Below are 22,093 nucleotides of genomic sequence, written 5' to 3'. Positions count from 1 at the left end.
TAATATTGCGACTCAAACTGACATAAATATTTTTAACCCGTGACTTTTTGGAAATGATCATTTTGCATACTCATACACGCACACCGCACTGCTTATTTATCTGTTTGGCAAAATTGGTGGGGAGAAGCAATCCAAAGCCATGCGCAGTGAAAGCCAGATTTCTTTTCGTGTTGAAGCAGTCTGTCATTCGCCCTCATGTCGTGACTGTTTCCTTGGCATTGTGCCTGGGGTTGAGGCTGTTGCTGTACTGCGAATCTTGTTTTTCTTTTCGTTAGTGAGGACTGTAATTGTGTATTTTTTTCCATTCTAAAGTATTTCCAAATTGAGATGTGGTCTGGTTCCACATCTCCTCTCCTAGCTGGAGGTATATCTGAAAATGCTTGATTAGCGGTGTTCAGGAATTGACCTGATGCACAAATTAATGGAAACTGAGAGCTGTTCTGTGACAAATGATCTGTAGTTAATTTTAGTTAGCATTGCCTCTACCACCTGAAGGCTGTGCTGAGGTTGTCTGACCATCACTGTATTGATTAGATGATACATGCATTTGGATCCATCTTGGTGAAATAATTGGCTTTGTCTGGGAAGAGATTATTAGATTTTAGGGCGGTGAGGGTGACAGAGGGATATAAAGTCAAAAGCTCCAGTTTGTTGGAGTTTGATGTTAGCTGGACATGCCAAGCACAGAGGTTTGTCCAAATAAACACTTTGCCTAGATTTTACTGTCTTGTAGACCCATTTAGGTGCATTTTGCATGCATCTGTAATCTCCATTTTGTTCATTCCCATCCTTCCTACATTAACAGTGTAGAACCTGTTGATAGTCCTAAAAGCCCTGACAAATTTCTGTCCAGTGTATTTAGCAGATCAGCCCTTTAGGATCAATGTCCCACCATAAATATTGTCAACTTCACACTATAGAATTAGCACTGTAGGAACATTGACCCAAAGCACAGTGACACTGTTAAAGTACAGTAATTGAAAGGAGTGAAATTAAGATGTATGTGGAGATCAATAGTATAACATGTTCATTTTGTGCATGAACGCTTAGCTGACTTAGTAAAAAAAAATCTTTGACATAATGGGGAGTTTAAAACAAAGTGCTGCAGATACAGAAAAAATAATAATCTTGATAATTACCAGCTATACTGACTAAATGAAAGGTGTTAGCTGCTAACAGTGGGATATTATATATCTGTACCAGGAGTTGTAAATTAAACACGAAAAATGTGTTTCATTTTGGCAGGCAAAATAAAAGACCCATGAGTAATGTAGTTACCTCATTTTTATTTATTCAAATCCTATGTTTCTGACACCACCATTGTTGAAACTAAAGAAATACATTTTATTTCTGTGTTAATTTAATGCACTTTACGCTTATATCAGTAGGAATTTCATTGAATTTTCTTGGACATGTGTATTCATAGTAGATAGGGTTCTGTTTCTTTGTATCTGCATTTATATGGAAACATTGGTGTGCTGCCTGTTATGCAAATTTATACAAACGGAAATAAAGCTTGTGAGTTATTGTAAAACGGCAGTCCCATAGCACCCTGTGAATGTGGTCTACTTTTCGTTCCCAGACTCGCAGTGGGAATAGTAAACCACGGCTGGAGCTGAAGCTGCCTCATTAGGCTCGGGACGCTGTCCAAGGTGCTGAATCACAGATCAAGAGAATCCTGCAGTAGAGGTATCACATCCATGCGTTTGGGGCTCTCCTGAAGGCTAGCCACAGAATTTCCCAGGGTTTACCACCGCAGCGCAAGGCTCTAGTTCAAAATGGATGACGGTTACAGAGACAGGACGGCGTTCATCCGGGGCGCCAAAGACATCGCGAAGGAGGTGAAGCGGCAGGCGGGTAAGAAGATGGGGCGGGGCATCGACAAGATGTCTGATGAGTACACGAAACGCTCCTACACCCGTTTCGAAGAGGACGACGATGACGACTATCCCGTTCAGGGCCAGGATGGTGGCTACTATCGCAGCGACAGCCGGGCCAACGACGACGAGGGCGCCCACAGCGACTCCACCGAGGGCCACGACGAGGACGACGAGATCTACGAGGGCGAGTACCAGGGCATCCCCCGCGCCGACGTGGGCAAGGCCGACGGGCAGGTGGGGAGCGTGGCAGCGACGGGGGGCCAGTTCCGGGATATCGGGGAGCTGGCGGGAGAGAGGCGGAAGGACCAGGAGGAGCTGGCGCAGCAGTACGAGACCATCCTGCAGGAGTGTGGCCACGGCCGCTTCCAGTGGACTCTCTACTTTGTGCTGGGCCTGGCGCTCATGGCTGACGGTGTGGAGATCTTCGTGGTGGGCTTCGTGCTGCCCAGCGCTGAGAAGGACATGTGTCTGTCCGAGCCCAACAAGGGCATGCTGGGTGAGTGATGACTGATGTTTTGTCCCTCTTCTCTTTGCTCAGTTTCCTAAAATTGTGGGGGAACAAAATGTAGGTGCTTCACACCAGCCTAGCTTCACACCAGCCTGTCTTCATACTAGCCTAGCTGCACATCAGCTTAGCTTCACTCCACCGTAGCTTCACATCAACCTAACTTCACACCAGCCTACCTAGAAAGAAAACCCAGACATTCTGCTGTTTGAGTTTTCAAACATAAGTGCATGGGAGCTCATGACTTCACTCTCTGAGAGGTAAAATTTTTGTCCCTGCATGCTCTCATCTTGGGCATCAACATGGAGCGGACATGCATTCCTTTCCATCATTTTTTCATGCCAAATATGTCTTGCTGTCTCCTAGTTTCTTCACATCACTCCTCTCACTGCAGAGCAAATAAAAGCTCACCGCATAGGCAACACATCTGTTAAGCATGCCCTTCTTATGCCAGACCTTACCCTGCATTCCCTAGGTTCTCTGTCTGCATGTTGCACACCTAAGAAGTGGCCTAAGGCAGACACTGCTGACACTACTGAAACCTGAGATCATTCTTCCCAGAAAAAATGTCTTATTCTTCATAAGTGTAGAAAATCCTTTTGATAGTTTTTCGTGTCTAATGCATTGCAGAGTGTGTACTTCAGATTGACACAAAACACATCCATATGTTTTTGCATTCTGCTCATAGGAGTAATTCCTGGGGCCTGCTCACTGGCCACTGGTCAGCATGGGCACCCTGAAAATGCTACTACATATCTTTAGTCCAAAACAGTTTTTTGTGTCATCTTTTCATAAATGCTGCAATATGAATGATGTCTCAAGCACATATGTGCCACGATGTTTTTAGATATTGTATTTATTTATATTCACAATATAGTATTGATTGAGTGACTGATATTAAACAGTATGGTAACTGAGAAGCAATTCAAGCTTATCTAAGAGTTGCATGCAGTAGGAAAGCTTTGTCTCTCAAATCCTGGGGGAGTAATTGGTGAAAGTGTGTGTTTCAGTTGTTTACCCTTTACTGCATATAAAAGGGTGATTCACTGCTCTCTTTTTGTCATTCTTCGTGTTATTTCCTATCCATAATCCACATTTATTTTGTTGTGTATATGCAGATTTTGTAGCACCTTAATCTGTCTGGGGGGTGACAAAAATATTATCATGAATATTAGAAATATGTAAAGTCATTCAGTACTAGAAAATCAGTTTCTCCTGTATTCAGGTTTACAAACTGTGAATCACATGCACCTATATATTTTTTAATATGACATATATTGTATGCATTTATGCCTTGACTTTGCAGTGTGTGTGTGTGTGTGTGTGTTTCCTTTGCCTGTGTGTAGGGCTGTGTGTGTGTCTGTGCCTTGTGAGTGTGTAGGGCTGCATGTAACTGCGACTGTGTGTGTAAGACTGCATTGTTGTACAAAATGTTCTACATTTTGCTGAACAGAGGTTACGAAGAACCTTTGCTTTACTGTGATATAGAAATGGAAGGGGAAGAGCATATTTATAGGGATTTCCCAAACCCTCCTCCTCAGCAATGGCTTTAACATTTAATTGTTGAATTTGCAGTACTTGCAGATATATTTCTAGATTTTCAATGTTTTTACATTCCTTTATAGTAAAGCTAAAACCATTGGGCTTTTTAAAAAGCATATGTAAATATTATGGGCACCTTTGATATCCTGAAACCTATATCATTGCAATTCATCCACTCACTATTCACAATAAGAGGTGTTTTTAACCATGTAAATTGCATACTTTGTCTGTAGACAGTTTGACACAGAAACAGTCAGACTCATTCCTTCTCAATATCATAGCACACTGAAATGCTTTTGGGAAATGTTTCTGAGACATTTTTTTGTGGAAAACAGAACTATGACCCAAAAGGAGTCTAGTGTTTGCAGCAAAAAAGCACAAAGAGAAGCTATTGTGTAATTGTATTCTGGGGATATCCTTTATATGCAGATTAGCAGTGGAGAGCAGTCAGTACCCAACTTGCATATGAATGTGTAGTTATTGATTAAGCCTGTTTGATGGCTCATTACTGGGGGAAAAAAATGAGCAGTGATGTGGCCAGCAGTTCTATCAGTTGTGTATGCAAGATGAAAGACTAAGGAAGAGGAATACATGCAGAGGGAAAAAACATGACCCTTTGAGTGTGAGTGTGTGGGGGTGTGCTAATGCCTGTATGTATGTATGTGTGTGTGTGTGTGTGTGCACATGTGTGTGTGTACATAGTGTTGTGTGTGTGTGTGTGTGTATGTATGTGTGTGTGTGTGTGTGTGTGTGTGTTTGTGTGCACATGTGTGTGTGTACATAGTGTTGTGTGTGTGTGCCTGTGTGTATGTGTGCCTGCTTGTTCTTTGGGGGGGTGTCCGTGTCTGCTCGTGAGAGGTGTGTGTTGGAATGTGTGTGTGCATGCCCATGCACGTGCGTGGGCATGCACACGTCAGCAAGAGAAAGCTCCTGCATAGTATTTCTCTGCAGGGTTCTGACTCAGTGCTCATGTCCATAAAAGGAGAAAGAGGAGGGGAAGCAGCAAGGAGATCCAGGGAGGAGATGAGGGGATGTGTAAAGAAACATGTGACCAGCCATTCCTCCCCCCTCCTCTTCTCCTTAGAGACTGTGCTTCTTAGAGACTGGGGCTGCTGCAGACACTTGCATTCATTCATTAAGATGGTTCCACTGCCTGTAACATGTTGGGATTTTAATTACATTCACTGTAAGATTCACTACACTGGGATCTCTCAAAATTATTAGGCTCTTAAATGCTCTTTTTGATTTTGAATGATGGTATTGATTAGGCAAGGGGGTGTAAATACCAAGCAGGCTCTGTCAGGAATTCTGCATTGTGACTGGCTGTCTTGTCAGATCACTGACTTGGCTGGAATCCACTTGTAAATCATAAATGTACAAAATGTATAGGCATTGACCTGATCTGTCACCCATGCCAATATTATTAGTGTGGAATTTCAACTAATAGTCTAAATTGCACTGAACCACTCAAAATGAGAACCCCTTTGATCACTGTGCAGCTCCTTGGCAATTTAACAAAGTGGAACAAATGTCAGGGAGATGCTGGGTGATGGGTATGGCGTGATCTCATTGGACAGCAGCAGCCCCTGGTACCTGGGTGTCAGAGTGCAGTGCTGCATTTCTGGAGGTAATGCTTAAGAAATGAACAGGAGGAAACCCTGCCCCCAGTCTGATGAGCTCCTCTCATCAGTGGCTGCAGCTCGCTCTGATGCAGAGAACCCTTGCTCTCACAGAAAGGGGAAAACCGGCTATAAATAGCCTCTACACCCTCCCCCTCCCCCCTCCTCTGCCCTGGAGCGTTGGAGCTCTGTCACAGTCACTGACGGAGCTCCCTGGCTGCTTGGCTGAGAGCTCAGCTGTCCGAGGTGGGGTGGGGGGCGGTGAGGGGTGTGTGTATGCGTGCATGTGTGTGTGTGTGTGTGTCAGTGTATGTGCGTGTGTGGCCAAGGGAAGGGGGAGGGTCTCAGCTCTGGCTACACTCCCTTGCCCACAGTGAGGTGGATGCTGCAGATGCAGTACCAGCAGAGGGCTGTAGTACCCAGACTGCTCTCCATACACTATCCTATAATTGAGCAGCCAAACATCAAGGATCCCTTTGGAAACGCGGTGGAAGGAACTACAAATGAAACAGTGACTTTTCTCATATACTGCCCAACATGAAATCATTTAAAATACACAATAGATGTAAATAATGGATATTTTATTGTCAGAATCAGAATCAGACTTTATTGGCCAAGCATGCTTCTGCACATACACGAAATTTGACTCTGGTTCTCGTATCTCTCATAGTGCTTTCATACAACTTCAAAGTGACAACAAGAAATACCAAACAGCAGTAGTGATACAACAAACAACAGTAGTGCAGGATACATACATGGAATAAGGATGGAATGAATGAGGTATATATGAACAGCAATTGCACAATGAACATGAGTGAAAGTATACGTGAATGCAGGCTGTGGATCTGTACAAATGTTAGATATATACAACCATCACACTGTGTTATATACAGCAGTGTTGCTGTGTTGAATTGACTGTGATATTTCAAGATGGCTGCTTACAAAAGCCGCAATAGTAATAATACGATCTGAATTTTTGCAGTCATTTTTCACTGTCATGTGGTGTCCTCCATTATTATTCAGTAAGACATATGCCCAAGAAGGCGTGACATTGTGCTGATTTGCCTCTGTTATCATGTTCCGCTGCTCAGAAAGAGCCATGTTAGCACAGCATTTATCCCAGTCACAGGTACTCTCTGTTTCAGACAAATATTTTTCATTTTTTGAAGTTTCCAATGTAGAATGATATGTCTGGCCACCCTTTACTCCACAATATACCTCTTCCCTATTAATTTATAGGCGTGGTGGTTTTTTGTAATTTATGTCAACTCGCAGATTAAAAAACGTCCATCATGGCTCCCTTGTAGGAAATAAGCCAGGGTCAGAATTCAGCTAAAATATTCAACTAGAATTGCAAATTTGAAAATATAATTCAAATATGCGCATGTATGTCATGCAGCTGGAACAGTTACACAGTTATGCGTATAATTACAGTTATGCGTATAATTCCAATATACTGACACAGTATGGTAAGTACTGAAATACAGTTTAGCAGGTCCATGCAGCGGAACTGAGCCAATAGGCCAGGATGTGCTGATTGGAGCACCATCCGGCCCTGTGTGTAACATGACTGCATCTGAAAGTGCTGAAAGGACTCGGGATCAGCACCACGGAGAGCTCTCAGAGTGGGGCTCCCAACCCCCCCCCCAGGGTTGGCCGTGTGCATGGAGGACAGTTGTCACTGCATTGCGGTGATGGCGGATCGTGCCTTGTCATCGTCAGTTCCTCCCACTGCAGTTGGGACTCATTGTTCCGCTGGAGAGAGGGGGACAGCATTGACACCTGCCTCCCATGGCAGTCACCTTCAGCAGGAGAAGAGGATCTGAGCACTGCAGCAATTCCCACACTCACCTCTGCTGCAGTCTGACTCTGACTTATGCGTGTAGGACATCTGGAACTACTCTGTGGAAAACATCCCCCTGACAGTGTGTGGTTGAATGATTTGACAAATAAATTAAGTTCATTTCCATACATTGTGCCCAGCAAAGTGTATTTCTATCCACGTTAATCTATTACAAAAAGATAATTTAGCAGAAGAACTGCAGTTGCATTAGCAACATTTCGGGTGTAGTTTTACAGAATTAACCTTTGGTACCCTTTGGTGTCTGTGCATTCGGCAAAGCCATTCGCAGACAATATATCTCATGAAACAGTTAAAGACAGGTTCTGGCTCGCAGCCTACCTGCGCAGTTAATTACCTCATTGGCTACATTAATGGATGAACAAGGCAGCTTTCACAGATCCTTATAAACAGTCCGGGCACTGTGCCTGAATCTGCCTCTAAGTCCTCCCACAGCGTGCCTTTAAAGCCCGTAATCAAATATGAGAGATGGGAGGTTATACAGGCAAGGTGAACTCCACGTTTCTTTATCGTCCTCCGGGGAGCAAGAGCCGTGCCTGGTCGACATGAATAGTTCGTGAAAGGCTGGTTGGACCATGAAACTGTACAGTGGACACCGCAGCTGAGAGATCAAGGCAACTGTCCTTCATCCTTTTAGATGACATTGATATAGATAAAGATATAGACATCTCAGTGCTCAGTCTACTTTATGGCATTTTTTTCAGTGCGGTCAGTAATGAAATTATACCGGAAAGGCCTGTGTCTGTGAACCAGTCCTTGACACTCAATCTGCCTTTCTGTATTCACTCCATAATGTATGGAAGTGAAATTTGCTTTTCCGTGTTATATCATTGCTTTTGATCTATCATGCGTTTACGTTATTTCCACAATTTGTCATCATCTTTTTTGTTTGATTTGTGCGGCCACATGTATTTACACTGTGCTTCACACAGCATTCTGCAGCAGTGCTGTGGTAAAAGGTCACATATGGTGTAGCTATGGCGTGTGCCAACTACATCCAGCTAAACATGCACCAGAGTGCAGCTGCAAACCAGCTTACTGTGTTCAACGTGTTCTCTGCCTCTTTACAGTTCTTCGTAAGCAATCATCAGCTTTGTGCTGATTGTTAAGTCAGTAAATGTTCAGTCTTTGGAGTTCAGAGGCTTCTCTTTTTGACATTCACTTTACTTTGAGCACCATTTGTTCTCTTCCCACAGCCTGGTTTGCCCCTCTAGGGCGCAAACATTGCAGATATTGGCTTTTACCTCCTAAAAAACTTCAAATTCATTCTAATGTTCCACTTAGATAAATGTTAGAAGGCAATTGTAAGTTGACCTGCTGACATTTTTTCCCCAGAGAATAGCTCCTGGTGTCCTTTAAAGGCAGTGTGCCGAATAAAGTCTGATTTGTTAACTCATGAAGATCCTAGCTTTTGGTGTGCAGGTAGTAAAAGATCATACACAGTTCCCCCATATTTATTCATACCTCTGATTAAATATTAACAAAACAAGATATAACAGCAAATGTATATATTGGATCTTTCCTACTTAGAAAAGCTTTACTTTAATGTTAATATCATTGCACAGAGCAAGGTCATATTGTTCCCAAATAGTACTACTTATTCAAGAAAACCATTCCATTAGACAATCAGATGTAAGTGGCCAAGTTCAAGATCATAAAAGCATATTTGAATGCTACTTTTGACACTTTGTATTCTGAAGATCTCTAGCTGTTGCACTTATATCCCAAACTGCCTTTCTCATAGCTCAAGAATGCAAGGTACAATTGTGTCCTCTTTCTGGCAGGGTTGCTTGGCACTTTGCTGCTAGCCTTAAATTTCTTAGTAATGGACACTATAGTGGGAAGTGGTAAATTTAGCTTTTTATGAATTGTTTTACAGGCATCTCAGAATATGTGTATAGCAGTGACCTTTTTTTGGAGAGCACTCTGACCTTAATGCGTATGACCAACAACTTTTGTGTGTGTTACTTCCTTTGATATGCTTGTGAAAGAGCAAGGTTCTATACTCCAGATGTTTACAAAATGCGTAATATTTTTGGAATATATGCAATGCAATATATTTTATGGGTGTAGATATGTTTGGCAGATGTGAATGAATGTGACCCTTATATTCCCTGGAATAAAATGTACTTTTGTGAAATGTGCAATTGTAGACACAATTAAAGACATAACTTCAAAAATCAGTAATATGAATAAATATGGAACACACTGTATACTTAATGGCATAACTTCAAGTTGTTGAAGCTATTCCACTACATAATGCTGTCAGGGATTGTACAAAATAAGCAGTGTCATAGCTTTCTACTATTGAGCATCAGTACCACATTGCGGTAGTGTCACATTGTTGTTGTATGGCAAATGCCGTTTCACTGTTTAACAACTTTGAATATCCTGAATCAGATGTGTGGAGGGATATAAACCAGAGAAAATAGATTCTATGCAAGAAGGAGATAAATTTCACTCTGAATTCACTTCCATTGAGTATTCAGAGGGTGTGATTGCCAATGACAGGAAGTTGACGGTACTGTGAAGCTCGCTCCAGCCTGGTGGCACCACACTCGCTGCGTGAGTCATCGCTAGGGTTCGCACATCCGATCACAGGATGCGGGAGGCGAGGCCCAGCCTGCCGCTTGTGTCGTCTTTTCCATGGCAGACAGAGCTGCTTTGTCTTTAACCTTGCATTTGTATATAGACATTTAAGTTGTACATGATTCTGTTGGAAATGATGGTCTCTGCCTACTGCCACTGCTGCCGTGCAGATGGTCACTGTGCCCAACGTCTCTCCTCCAGGCCTCATTGTGTACCTGGGCATGATGGTTGGGGCCTTCCTCTGGGGCGGCCTGGCAGACCGGATCGGCCGGCGACAGTGTCTCCTCATGTCTCTCTCCATCAACAGCGTCTTTGCCTTCTTCTCCTCCTTTGTCCAAGGATACAGCACCTTCCTGTTCTGCCGCCTGCTTTCGGGCGTCGGGTAAGAGCTCACGTAACTCAGTCCCCTCGAATCCACAAACAGCTTGTGTTCATCCACAGCCACGGTCATGTTTCTAAAGATATGCTCCATGTGGTCGGGTGGGGGCAGAAGCTGTGATTTGATTTATAGTTTCCACAGCAACCACGTGAATTCACAGAGCTCAGATGTTCACCAAAGCAAGCAGACAGTGTTTTTCCACATGGTACATCCTTAATGGGAGCTTACAGAACAGTAATATAGAAATGAATGATTAGCCAGTGAACCCTGGTAGTCTCACCTAATCATTCCCCATGGTCATCATACAGTTGTTTTAGAAATGGATTGAATGTGTAGTGAATATAAGCTCCTTTGACACAACAGTGGAGCCATACTTGCAAAGCCAGCTGGGAGGAAAGAGCAGGCCGCACATTGTCTTCCTGATCAGAGCAGAAATAATGGAGTGACCATGCTGTAACGCTACCCCTGTCTCTCCCTCTGTCTCCCAAGGATTGGCGGCTCGATCCCCATCGTGTTCTCCTACTACTCTGAGTTTCTGGCCCAGGAGAAGCGGGGCGAGCACCTTAGCTGGCTGTGCATGTTCTGGATGATTGGGGGCATCTACGCCTCAGCCATGGCCTGGGCCATCATCCCCCACTACGGTACCACACAAAAGAACTCTTCCCTTTGTCACACTGTGTGTTGCGTGAGGCTGACCTTCATTTTTGCTGAATAGTTTTTATCTTTGAAGCCATGCAAGGTAACGTCTGCTGCTGCAGTGTAGCATAGTGGTAAGGAGCAGGGCTTGTAACCAAAATGTTGTTGGTTCAAGCCTGTGCTGGGACACTGCTGATGTACCCTTGGGAAAGGTACTTAACCTAGAATTGGCTTAGTACATGTCCAGCTGTATGAATGGACAACATGCAAAGATTGTAATCTATGTAAGTTGCTCTGTCTACTACTAATGTACCCTTCAGCAAAGGAACAGAGGTAACCTGCATGTCAGTGAGATCACTGCTTAATAAATGTGCCCCAGATGTGACTGGCTTTTGATTTCCTTCCTTCCAGATTTCATTTATGGAGTGTTAAATCTCACCTAGCGTTGCATTTCGCTCCCTACTTTTTCAGTCTATGACCATAATGACCCCTGCAATTTGGCTTGTGTAACACTCTGTAACCTCTATATGCACTCTTTTCCGCATCAGGCTGGAGTTTCCAAATGGGCTCAGCCTACCAGTTCCACAGCTGGCGTGTCTTTGTCCTGGTCTGTGCTTTCCCAGCTGTTGCTGCCATTGCGGCTCTAAACACCATGCCCGAGAGCCCTCGATTTTTCCTGGAGGTGAGAGGACCCCCGATGATGCATTTGACTTGAACATTCAAATTGGTTCCTTAAAGTAGTTAAAGTACATAATAGAGTTACACAGTATTGGACTCTCATTTTCCGCCCAAGTCTACCAGTCTTTGAAATTACTTGAAGCCACTACAGTTGCCATTATATTCTGGGAATATGAAAAATTATTAGATAACTGCTATTATCCACTGACACGTGTGCTTGGCTTCGGAAATATTCTGATGAGTGTGTGGATTTTTACATATCAATTTAATAAGTGTTACTTTGTTTCCAGGTAACAAAGAATGCTCCATTCCTTTTTCATTCTTAAATTCATACTTAAAACTGCCCATGGAATGATGTAGCCGAGAGGTCAATACCAGCAAATCATAGTGAAACCCAAGACGGTGTGGGCTTTTGGATCAATAATGAAATACATGAGACAAACTAAGTAACATACATAATTTAGATAATGCAACAGCAAAATGTGGAATTGATATTCTTTCATATTCTTGACTTGCTGTGTTGTTTTCCGGGGTGAGGGATAATTCCCATGTAACTGCCAGCACGGAATGAAGTGTGACAGTTTCTATTGCAGTATGTTCTGTGTTGACTGACAAAACTAATACAATAGTATTTAATGAATAACTGCATATGGGCCAACTCACATCTACGGTCTCTGACTACAGTATGAAATGTATGGGGTAACCCCCATGTACAGTTATGTCTGCATACAAGTGCTGACAGTAACTGACAGCATTAATCGTGACTAGTCAGTAATTACACACGGGAAACTCCTATGTACAGTAACTGAATACGGCATGTGATTTGTGGGGTAAACCTGATCACAGTTACTGACTGCATACTGTTTTTCTGTACTCTGATGCTGGATGTATAACAGAATGGGAAACACGATGAGGCCTGGATGATCCTGAAACAAGTTCACGACACCAACATGAGGGCCAAGGGCTACCCCGAGAGAGTCTTTTCCGTGAGTGCCACTGAGACAAACGATGCTTTAATCTATACATTTGAATCCCTAATCATAACTGGAAGGGCTTTAATGAATCACTGATTGCCTTCCCTGAGATCAAACACTGCTCCAGTCATACAAATGAGTCGACATCATTGTCTGCATCAATCATCTGGCAGAGAGAGCAGCCCAGCTAGTCTAATGCATGGAGAATAGTGGAAGTCGTCATAGTTTCATTTCTCCCTTGACATTTGCTATATGCCAGTGAATAACATTAAAATTATATTGAAATTGGAAAATGATCTATTAATATTTCTTGTGTTTATATGAGAATACCCTTTACTTACAATTAGAGGTTTTTGAATTTTCATGAGATGTGATACAAATCAAGCTAAAATTGATTTGATCTAGAATTTGATCAGGATGTGAAATCGAGTTATTGATCAGTTTCCTTCTCACTTAAGATAAAAACAAAGTAAGACCATCATAAAAGCATGTACAGTTTATTGTACATTGCTGCATAGTGTCTTACACACAGAAAAGAATACTAGTTTTCATTCCAGGAAATGAAAGGCTTAACGATGGTTTTGCATGTGGTGAGATATACTGTATGTGTCCTCTAAAATCCATGCTGTTCGTAAGACCATATGAGCCGAGCGTCCCTCCGGCTTTTCCCCTTTCTCTAGGTCACCACCATTAAGACAGTGAAGCAGATGGATGAGCTAGTGGAGATGGGTGCAGACACAGCCTGGCACAAGCGCTGGAAAGCGAAGTTGACCAGCCTTTTTTATCAGGTACTCTGAGAATCTGAGCACCATTGGAACATTGGTGCAGCGCCCACATGACTCATTTCAATTCTTTTTTATTGACTTAATAAATAGTCTGGCAGTGACATGCTTCAGGATATTTAGTGGAAAAAACATGCAAGCTCTTTAAGTATTCCTGAACTATTATTGCTGCTGTTACTATCACTTTGTGCTTTCTGCCTGCACTCCATGAGAGGAAGTTCACAATACCCTAGCCAGGTTGTTATTTTTGGTATTTTACTTGCATTGGCATATGATCCTGCTGGGAGCACTTCCAATATAGTATCGCATAAAACTGAGAATGCCATCGTACACTGTATCATAAAACACAATCTTACAACTATTCCAGCACAAGTGCATTCTGTTTATGCCAAGAGCATTGCTCCTTGGTTAAGGGTTTTTTGTGTTTAACACTAGACACAGACTGAAAGGTAAAGACTGAAAGATAATGATGATTTCTGCTTCTTCTTTTTATTATTACCAAATTTTTAAAAACCTAAATACACTTCCTTACCTCAGAGCAGCTAAGAGTATGTACCAATTTGTTACACCATACAGGAATTCCGGTGCCCTTTACATACTTAGCTTTTGCAGGGATAAAGTTCTTAGCATTTTAGAAAGACAAAACAGCACTTGTCCTGTTGCAGCTCCCCTGGGGTGTTTGTGTGGAGTATAATGTGGTGTGTGGAATAACTCCTTGTGCTTGGCCCCTGCAGGTGTGGGGCAATTTCCAGGCCTGTTTCTCCCCCGAGTATCGCCGCACCACACTAATGATGATGGCAGTGTGGTTCACCATGTCCTTCAGGTGAGAGGGTCTGACTCTCACTGCTGATCTGAAAGGCTATGCAGGGTACATTCTGAGCTGACAATAAGCACAGCAAAGCAATCTTTTGGTATCACTAAATGATTTGAAGCAAAAGTTGCGGCAGATTTTGAGTACATATGAACAGAGCTGTGTTCTGTAGGCATCCATATTTGATATCTATGATCAATGTCTATCTTTACATTGATGAATTTTGCATTATTACGTTTGTTTTATACTTTGATAATTTTGTTAATTTGTCATTTTAAATCTGTTCTTAAATAAAAGCAAAATGAATGAAATGAATAAGATTAAAATTTCAAGACTAAGATTAATCTTACTTTAAAATTACAATTAGAATTTTGGTACTTTGGTCCCTGTGCTGTTTGCTTTGTCCCTTCTCAAGACAATCTAGAACAGGTGGCTTTGGAAAAAACAAAACTGACAAAGGGTAGACATAAACCCACAGCTCCATTGCAGAGTTATTACCACAGTGTTAAAAACAGAATGGAATAAAGAGGAGTGCTAGATAGAGAAAGCAGTAAGAGGCTAAAGCAGAGTAGACATTCTAGAAAAACTGCATTGTGCAATCAGCAACTGCATTTTTATCTGTAAGTGCCCATGTTTGACTGTGACTCCTTGGATTGATTTTATTATTTTGACCTGTTAATACAGATTTGTTGAATGGAAACCAAAACTTAATTTGGGTAGCTGGCTGCGCTCTTTAATCATCTCCTACAAACACTTCACTTACACAGTCGAAGACAAATGTAGTATGCTTTGAACGTTGATCACTGTGAGCTGCTTTTCATCTTCTCTTCTCAGTTACTATGGTCTGACCGTGTGGTTCCCTGACATGATCAAGTACCTGCAGAAGCAGGAATATAACTCACGCACAAAGGTCTTCATCAAGGAGAGAGTGGAGCATGTCACCTTCAACTTCACCTTGGAGAACCAGGTGCACCGCAATGGCCTGTACTTCAATGACAAGTGAGTCCTGCCTGGACCAATGTGTCAAACACCTTTAAGAGCTGCTACAAGCCCCTAATGAAGTGCCGCAGGCCATTGGCAATTGTTTGATGTCTTAGGCAAAACGTCAGTTCCTGGCTGATACTTATATCGCTGGAATGGTGGCATATTTCCATTAAATGTTTCTTCCGGGCACAGAGAACTGCCATCATGCATTGGGTTGCAGTATTAGTAGAAGGTCTGATATATGCATAGTAAAGTTGTCTTGTTTCTTTGAAGGTTCATGAACCTCAAGATGAAATCCATGGTGTTTGAGGACTCTGTGTTTGAGGAGTGCTACTTTGAGGACATCACTTCCAGCAACACTTTCTTCAAAAACTGCACCTTCATCTCCACTCTCTTCTACAACACGGGTGAGGCCTGTGGACACTGTTGCTACTGTTTTGACAGAGAGGCGTCATGAAGCCTTCAGTGGGTGGAGTTGCAGTGTATTTCTAGTCATCGACTAATGTGAACCAATCAAAACACTTTGCTCTGCACATCAATACTGTGACTGGATCAAATCTAACCCTGCCCCACCCATTGTGAGTAACACCTATTGAAGGGTGTGTAATATAATGAAGACTCACATTAAATTAAAGGCAAGGATGCTTTCTTTCCTGTTCATCCCTGAAATAAGTTTCAATGTCTCCTTTCATTTCATGCATAGTTTGTGTCATATGAGTTCAGAACAGTTTGATTAGAGGTAACCTAGCAACCCAGCCCAGTATCCATCTCATTTACAAATGAGAAAGGAACTGCAAAGACGGCATTTCCAATCTGACACAGGCTGATTGATTTTTCAAAAAGCATGATGGGTGCACAAAGAGAGATGATGAAAGTAGACTCCATTCAAAGCTGGATGACTGAAACATAATGAAATTTATTTCAATGCTCTTGTCATTTTGAGTCACCTTAACGAAATACCATATTCTGGTGTGAGCTGTAGCAGAATGAGCGGGGGGGCAGAGGGTGCGGCAGCCCCGGGCCCACGGTTCTTCCAGTTACAAAGGGGCCCACCTTGGGCCCAATCTGCCTGACTGAACATGCATTTTTGTTGTTTAGTTGAATATTTTGAATAAAATTTGTGTGTCTTGATTGCGGCAAAAAAATTGGAGTAATAAAAACATACCGTACAGTAACAGCTACAGTGCAATAGCAGCTACCGCAATAAAATGCCTCTTTCACTGGTGTGGTCTCATGGTCATTTCATGAAATGATTAAGTTACAACAGGAGCCCTCATTGCTAATGTCTCCTGACAGGAGAGCTTAGTCCTTCCTTCTTGCCCATGTCATGTTGGGCATGCAGACATCAGTTAAATTTTCTGGATTATAGCTGCAAGGTACTCACTTTCAACCTTTTGTCTCTCTCTGTGTCTCTTTTTCCCTCTCTGTTCTGGTCTCCCTTTTTCACCTCACAGATCTGTTCAAGTACAGGTTTATCAACAGCAAGCTCATCAATAGTACCTTCCTCCACAACAAGGAGGGCTGCATACTGGACTTCAGTGACGACAACAACGCCTACATGATCTACTTTGTGAGTTTCCTGGGTACGCTGGCTGTGCTGCCCGGGAACATCGTGTCTGCCCTGCTAATGGACAAGATCGGACGGCTGAGGATGCTGGGTACGAGAGCAGTCCCCCTGTCAGAGCCTCTGCTCTGAGAATGGCTTCTACTGCAGGCATAACCATTTCAACATTGTGGGCCCATTGACCTGTTAAGAATTAGTCTAGTGTGCTCCTGAATGGCTCATTTAGCTAAGGCACTTGTTCTGAATGCAGCCTGGGTTCTATAGTCAGACCTGGGTTCAAGCCTGAGCTGAATGGGAGCCGGTAGCAGTGGAAAACATTTGGCTATGTTCAGCTTAAGTGAGATGGGTTTCTTCAGTCAGGATCCTCTTGTCCCCTTGTTATGGGGAAAATGCATAATGTTTTCTCACATTTTTTCAAAAACATGCACTTTAATATTGCTAGCCAATATTTTTAAATCTAGAAATAGAAGCTTATTAATTTTACTTTGCTTAATCATCACCAACAGATGGGGTACCTACTCTGCTCTGGTCAAGATGTCATCCATTTGTTGTGAATAAGAAATGTACAGATTGTGTTTTCACAATTTACACTTAAATAAATTCAGTATTGTTTTTAGTTGTCAGCCATTTAACCATATGATAATGAACACCTGACCCTGAAGTACTACATGATTCATTCCAACTCCGTTCTCACACAAAGAGCTTCTCTCCCCACCTGTTCTCTCGTTTCTCTCTGCTTTTCTGTCCTCTCTTCTGCGCTCATCTCTCTCATTGTTTCTTCTCTTCTTCCTCTCGTCTCCTTCCTCTGGTTTCTTCCTTTTCTCTGTCCTCCCTCTCTTCTCGTGCTCTTGTGTCTTCCGTTTCCCTCCCTTTTCATCCTGCTCTCACCTCTTTGTTCTCTCTCTCCTCCGTCTCTCTGCAGCGGGTTCCAGTGTGATGTCCTGCGTCAGCTGCTTCTTTCTGTCGTTTGGCAGCAGTGAGTCGGCCATGATTGCCCTGCTCTGCCTCTTTGGCGGCATCAGCATCGCCTCGTGGAATGCCCTGGATGTGCTGACAGTGGAACTTTACCCCTCTGATAAAAGGTAACCCCAGAAATGGCACACTCAATGTGTGCTGATCACCCCAACTCTCTATAAGACCTAATTTTAGCTATTGTTGTTCAATCAAATTTGTTCCCTTAGTATGACTGGCTAGCATATACAGTAGGCTCCTGTTTGCTGCATCTTCTAGAAGTTATGCATTTAACTGGACTATACATGTAACTGGAGTAAGGACACAGTGAGGTTAAAATGGGACAAGCTGCCTACTACCCAGCCTGAGCCATCAACTCTTCCCCTAGGGCAGTCTAAGCTATGCCAAGAGATGTGCCTTTCCTTCCACCTCAGTTTCCATGGCAGTATTTCTTCCAGAGTTAATGTCTGAAAATTTGACAGAAACTGTCTGGAAATGACTAAATCCCTGCTAATACGAAATTTTGCTCTGCAATGTATTGGATTAGAAGCACTTCGATGAGAACTTTGCCCGTAAGTACTTGGTAATCGGATTCAGCCACTACCCCTTGTCCCTGTCATTTGGCAACACGACAGACTTGTGCCCTTGCAGCTGAATGGCAGACCTGCACCAAAGAGTGTACAGAGCAGTAGAGCAGGCTGCTACCTATTTCTGGGTTCCATGCACAGCCATTCAGAATGAGATTACTTAGAGGAAATCATGCCCCTTCTGTTCCACAGTCAATAGGGGATTGTCAAAATCTGTCAGTAACACTGCTGCTTTCTCCTGGTTAAAAGCTTGGAACTAATTTCAACCAAGTGTACCATGAGACAGAAAGTGTCCTAAGCATAATGACCTGAAAGTATTAACTTGAAAAAAAAGACTTTATTTCAGGGGAGCAACTCCAGCTGTACACTTCAGCGACTCCTTGCTGTTTCCTCAATGGCATCTCTGTGCATGTGCTATAGCTGGCAAGGAAATTGCCACTGAAAATGAGGTTATTTTGGCACCTTGTTGTTTCAGCCTTAAGCAAAATCACACTGAGGCTGCATGCAGGGACAGGAGACCTAAACTGCCAAGACATATAACAGCACCACCTTGTGGCTGGGAAAGCCTTCTGCAAGTGTTTTCCAAACTCCAGTGTGGAATAACATATCGCAAATATGGCTGTCATGTGCTACTAGTGTCCTCATAGCTGGAGAATCTACACATACAGCAAACTAGGTCCATCAAAAAAGAGCAAGCAAAACACACAATCTAATAGACAATACTGAATAATAATGTTTTGAAATGATTGTAAAGTGGAGCTGAGTAATTTATCATGCAATAAAAGGACCTTTGGAGGAAAACATGCATATTTACAACATCAGGTGGTGAGTTGTGAGTTATGAACTGAACCCCAGGGATGTATACTGACTGAGTCCCAGCTGTGTCCAAAGCAGCTGCTTGCCATGTGTAAACACGTATAATGTCAATGCAAATCTGTATAAGTTCTTGCTGTAAATGTAACCCTACTTTATTTATAGGACCACAGCATTTGGTTTCCTGAATGCTCTGTGCAAGCTGGCTGCTGTCCTGGGCATCAGTATTTTCCAATCCTTCGTGGGCATCACCAAGGCCGTGCCCATCCTGTTTGCCTCGGGGGCACTGGCTGCTGGCAGCTTCCTGGCACTCAAACTGCCGGAGACGCGGGGCCAGGTTCTACAGTAACACAGCGCCACCAGCAGGGGGTAGTGTGGAACAAAAACAGCCACACTGTCACCAAGTCCCTGGACCATAGCCGTACTTCACCTAATTCCAGATGACTGTGAGCGGTGATGTGTTGAAAACTCTGCCCTTAAACTACAAGCACTGGTTGCCATCATAATAATGGTATTATTTATAAATATATACACATATATGAACCGTTTCCCAGTCAAACCAAAACAATTCAGATCAAGTGTTCTTAATTTTAAATTTCAACATCCCCTCCTCATAAAAATATGAACAGTATATTGGCTCCAAGATACTGACATTTTACTGTAATCCTGTGAAGATACGATTTTTTCTTTTCAGAATTTTACAAACAAATACCAAACTGCTTTGTGATGTCATTGGGCCTTGAATAGTTCTAATGTAATCAATGGTGGCTTCTACGAAATTAACAAAACACTCAGAAGGAATTTTTATGCGAGGGATACTGAAAATCTGGGGCAACATTCATTATTTATTCACTTAGGAATTTAACATTTCAGTCAGTTTTGTGTCATTGGTTTAGTGACCTTTAATATCTTTGGATGCGTAAACCATAAAGCACAATACAGTGAGGTGGAAGTGAACCTCAAGACTCAAAACAAATTAAACAGGAAAGGTCTAACAGGACCTTCCTAGGGCTGTGGGGTGGGGTTGTCGGCCTTAATTATGAGCCATACAAACTCTCCCTGAACAAGCTCTCTTAAGAAATCCACATACATTTCTTAGACAAAGTCTGTCCATCTTCCACTCCTACAGGATTATAGATTGCAAAGGTTAGGCTTTCAGTGAGAATAAGTACTGAGTATTTTTTAAGACTGCTGGATTGATACAATCCACACCTAGAGGAGTGGAACTGGGCTTTGGCTGTCTAACTGGTTCAACCACAATTCTTCCCCATTTCCATTCCATTCCACATCACCATTTCCATTTCTAACTGGAAATATAGAGGTCTTGTTCATGTACAAAAACTGCCATTTTATAGGTATAGCACATTCCAGATTTGCTTGCTTAGTTTTAGAATGTGATGATGAACCTTTGGTTTAATACTTGCTTTTTCCCTTTAATCCTGTCAAAAACTTTGGGGAAACACATTATTATTCATAGATTTTCTGAAGAGTTTATGCTTTTCTTTGTAGGTCTGTATGATTTTTTAAATATTGCAAAACAGATGTTACCTTATGTTTTGATTGTACTGATGTGAGAGATTAACCATTTGTCTTAATGTGGATACTCCAAGCCATCGTCTCTTACTTTCTCAGTACAGCAGTTTGGTGATAGGAAAAAGCATGGAAATAGATCATTGAATAGGATATATTGTTCTTCAAAATCCAATAGTTAACCAAGAACTTCTGCAATCTTCTAATCACAGTCCATATTTCAGTCTTTGATATTTTCCCAGTATTACCATTGTTGTTTAATAATTTAAAGTCAAAGAAAGTTATCAACAAAAAGTACACAGATATATTGTGTTAAAACTACATTCATTTAAGATGACAATATTGAATAAACAATTACTTTTCATGATTACATTGCTTTTTAGAAAATATCATATATAATATGTAATGGAAATGTAACAGATTATGTTTTGTGGATATATATGATCAAATAATCATATATAAACATAATCTGAAAATGTGTCAGATTATGTTTTATGGACATACATGATCCAAAACCACATACAAATACACATTTTAGTCAGAATTATTAGTGGTAAAGAGCACTTGTATTAATATATTTGAAACAATGTGCACCTCTGCAAATCAGATGACTAATAAGATAAAATTTGTGGATTGAGAACCAACACATCCTTTCTGTGGCTGTCCAAGAAGAAATACTTTTTCTTCATTTACTTCTGTATTGTGTTTATGCAAATGCAATAAGGGATGCACAAGGACAATTATGCAGTTTGCAATACCACTGTCATTCTGCTCCTCCAGAAATTTGCCACAGTCAATGAATTCTACCCCAGTACGTCCACATCTGACAGAATCTAATGGAATGTGTACCTTATATGTTTTTGGATCAGTGACATAAAGCTATGGCCCATTTTTACACAAAAGCACTTTCTGGTTTATATGTTATTGAAATTTAAAAATAACAACACCCATTTAAATGTCATTTACCAAGGCCACACCTACTGAATGATAGTGCTGCATTTTTAAAATATGAAATACCGAATTTTAACATGATATGAAATATTGTGATGGAGTTCCACTGGTTGCTCAAAAATGCCAGTCTGACAGGAAGCAGTCTTAACAGTAAAGCACACCATGAACTCCTATGCAGTGCTTTGTTAATATAGGATTGTTTTTTATCCATTTTTATTTTGATATCATTTCTTGATTTTTTATTATTTTCTTTCAATGTAACAATCACAGTACAATTAAGCACCGCACAATTAAAGATGTTCACCACTTTGAAACTTTAAAAGACTTTGTGTTGTGACCTGCAAGATATACAAATTATGAGAATAATAGTAATAATAAAGGAATATGAAACAAAGCACAATTCAGTTCATACGGACACATCAGAAGTGGTATTTTCTTTTTAAAATAATGTACAATA

General features: G+C 41.8%; 1 protein-coding gene across 1 annotated transcript in view; it reads left to right on the top strand.

Annotated features, from left to right (window-relative positions):
* Window positions 1–20,553, top strand: part of sv2a (synaptic vesicle glycoprotein 2A) — a 36,941-nt gene extending 16,388 nt beyond the window's left edge. The window contains exons 2-13 of the mRNA XM_036539635.1: window positions 1,583–2,376; window positions 10,198–10,378; window positions 10,865–11,016; window positions 11,560–11,693; window positions 12,586–12,675; window positions 13,344–13,451; window positions 14,180–14,268; window positions 15,091–15,255; window positions 15,514–15,647; window positions 16,695–16,898; window positions 17,727–17,886; window positions 19,321–20,553. Of these exons, the coding sequence (XP_036395528.1) occupies window positions 1,779–2,376; window positions 10,198–10,378; window positions 10,865–11,016; window positions 11,560–11,693; window positions 12,586–12,675; window positions 13,344–13,451; window positions 14,180–14,268; window positions 15,091–15,255; window positions 15,514–15,647; window positions 16,695–16,898; window positions 17,727–17,886; window positions 19,321–19,504 (2,199 nt within the window). The 5' untranslated portion in view covers window positions 1,583–1,778 and the 3' untranslated portion in view covers window positions 19,505–20,553. The remainder of the gene's footprint in view (window positions 1–1,582; window positions 2,377–10,197; window positions 10,379–10,864; window positions 11,017–11,559; window positions 11,694–12,585; window positions 12,676–13,343; window positions 13,452–14,179; window positions 14,269–15,090; window positions 15,256–15,513; window positions 15,648–16,694; window positions 16,899–17,726; window positions 17,887–19,320) is intronic.
* The last annotated feature ends 1,540 nt before the right edge of the window (window positions 20,554–22,093 follow it).

The sequence above is a fragment of the Megalops cyprinoides genome, chromosome 10, assembly GCF_013368585.1.
Source record: "Megalops cyprinoides isolate fMegCyp1 chromosome 10, fMegCyp1.pri, whole genome shotgun sequence".
NCBI classification, from domain to species: Eukaryota; Metazoa; Chordata; class Actinopteri; order Elopiformes; family Megalopidae; genus Megalops; species Megalops cyprinoides.
The sequence above is the reverse complement of the archived record's forward strand: the minus strand, read 5'-3'. Positions and strand labels throughout refer to the sequence as shown.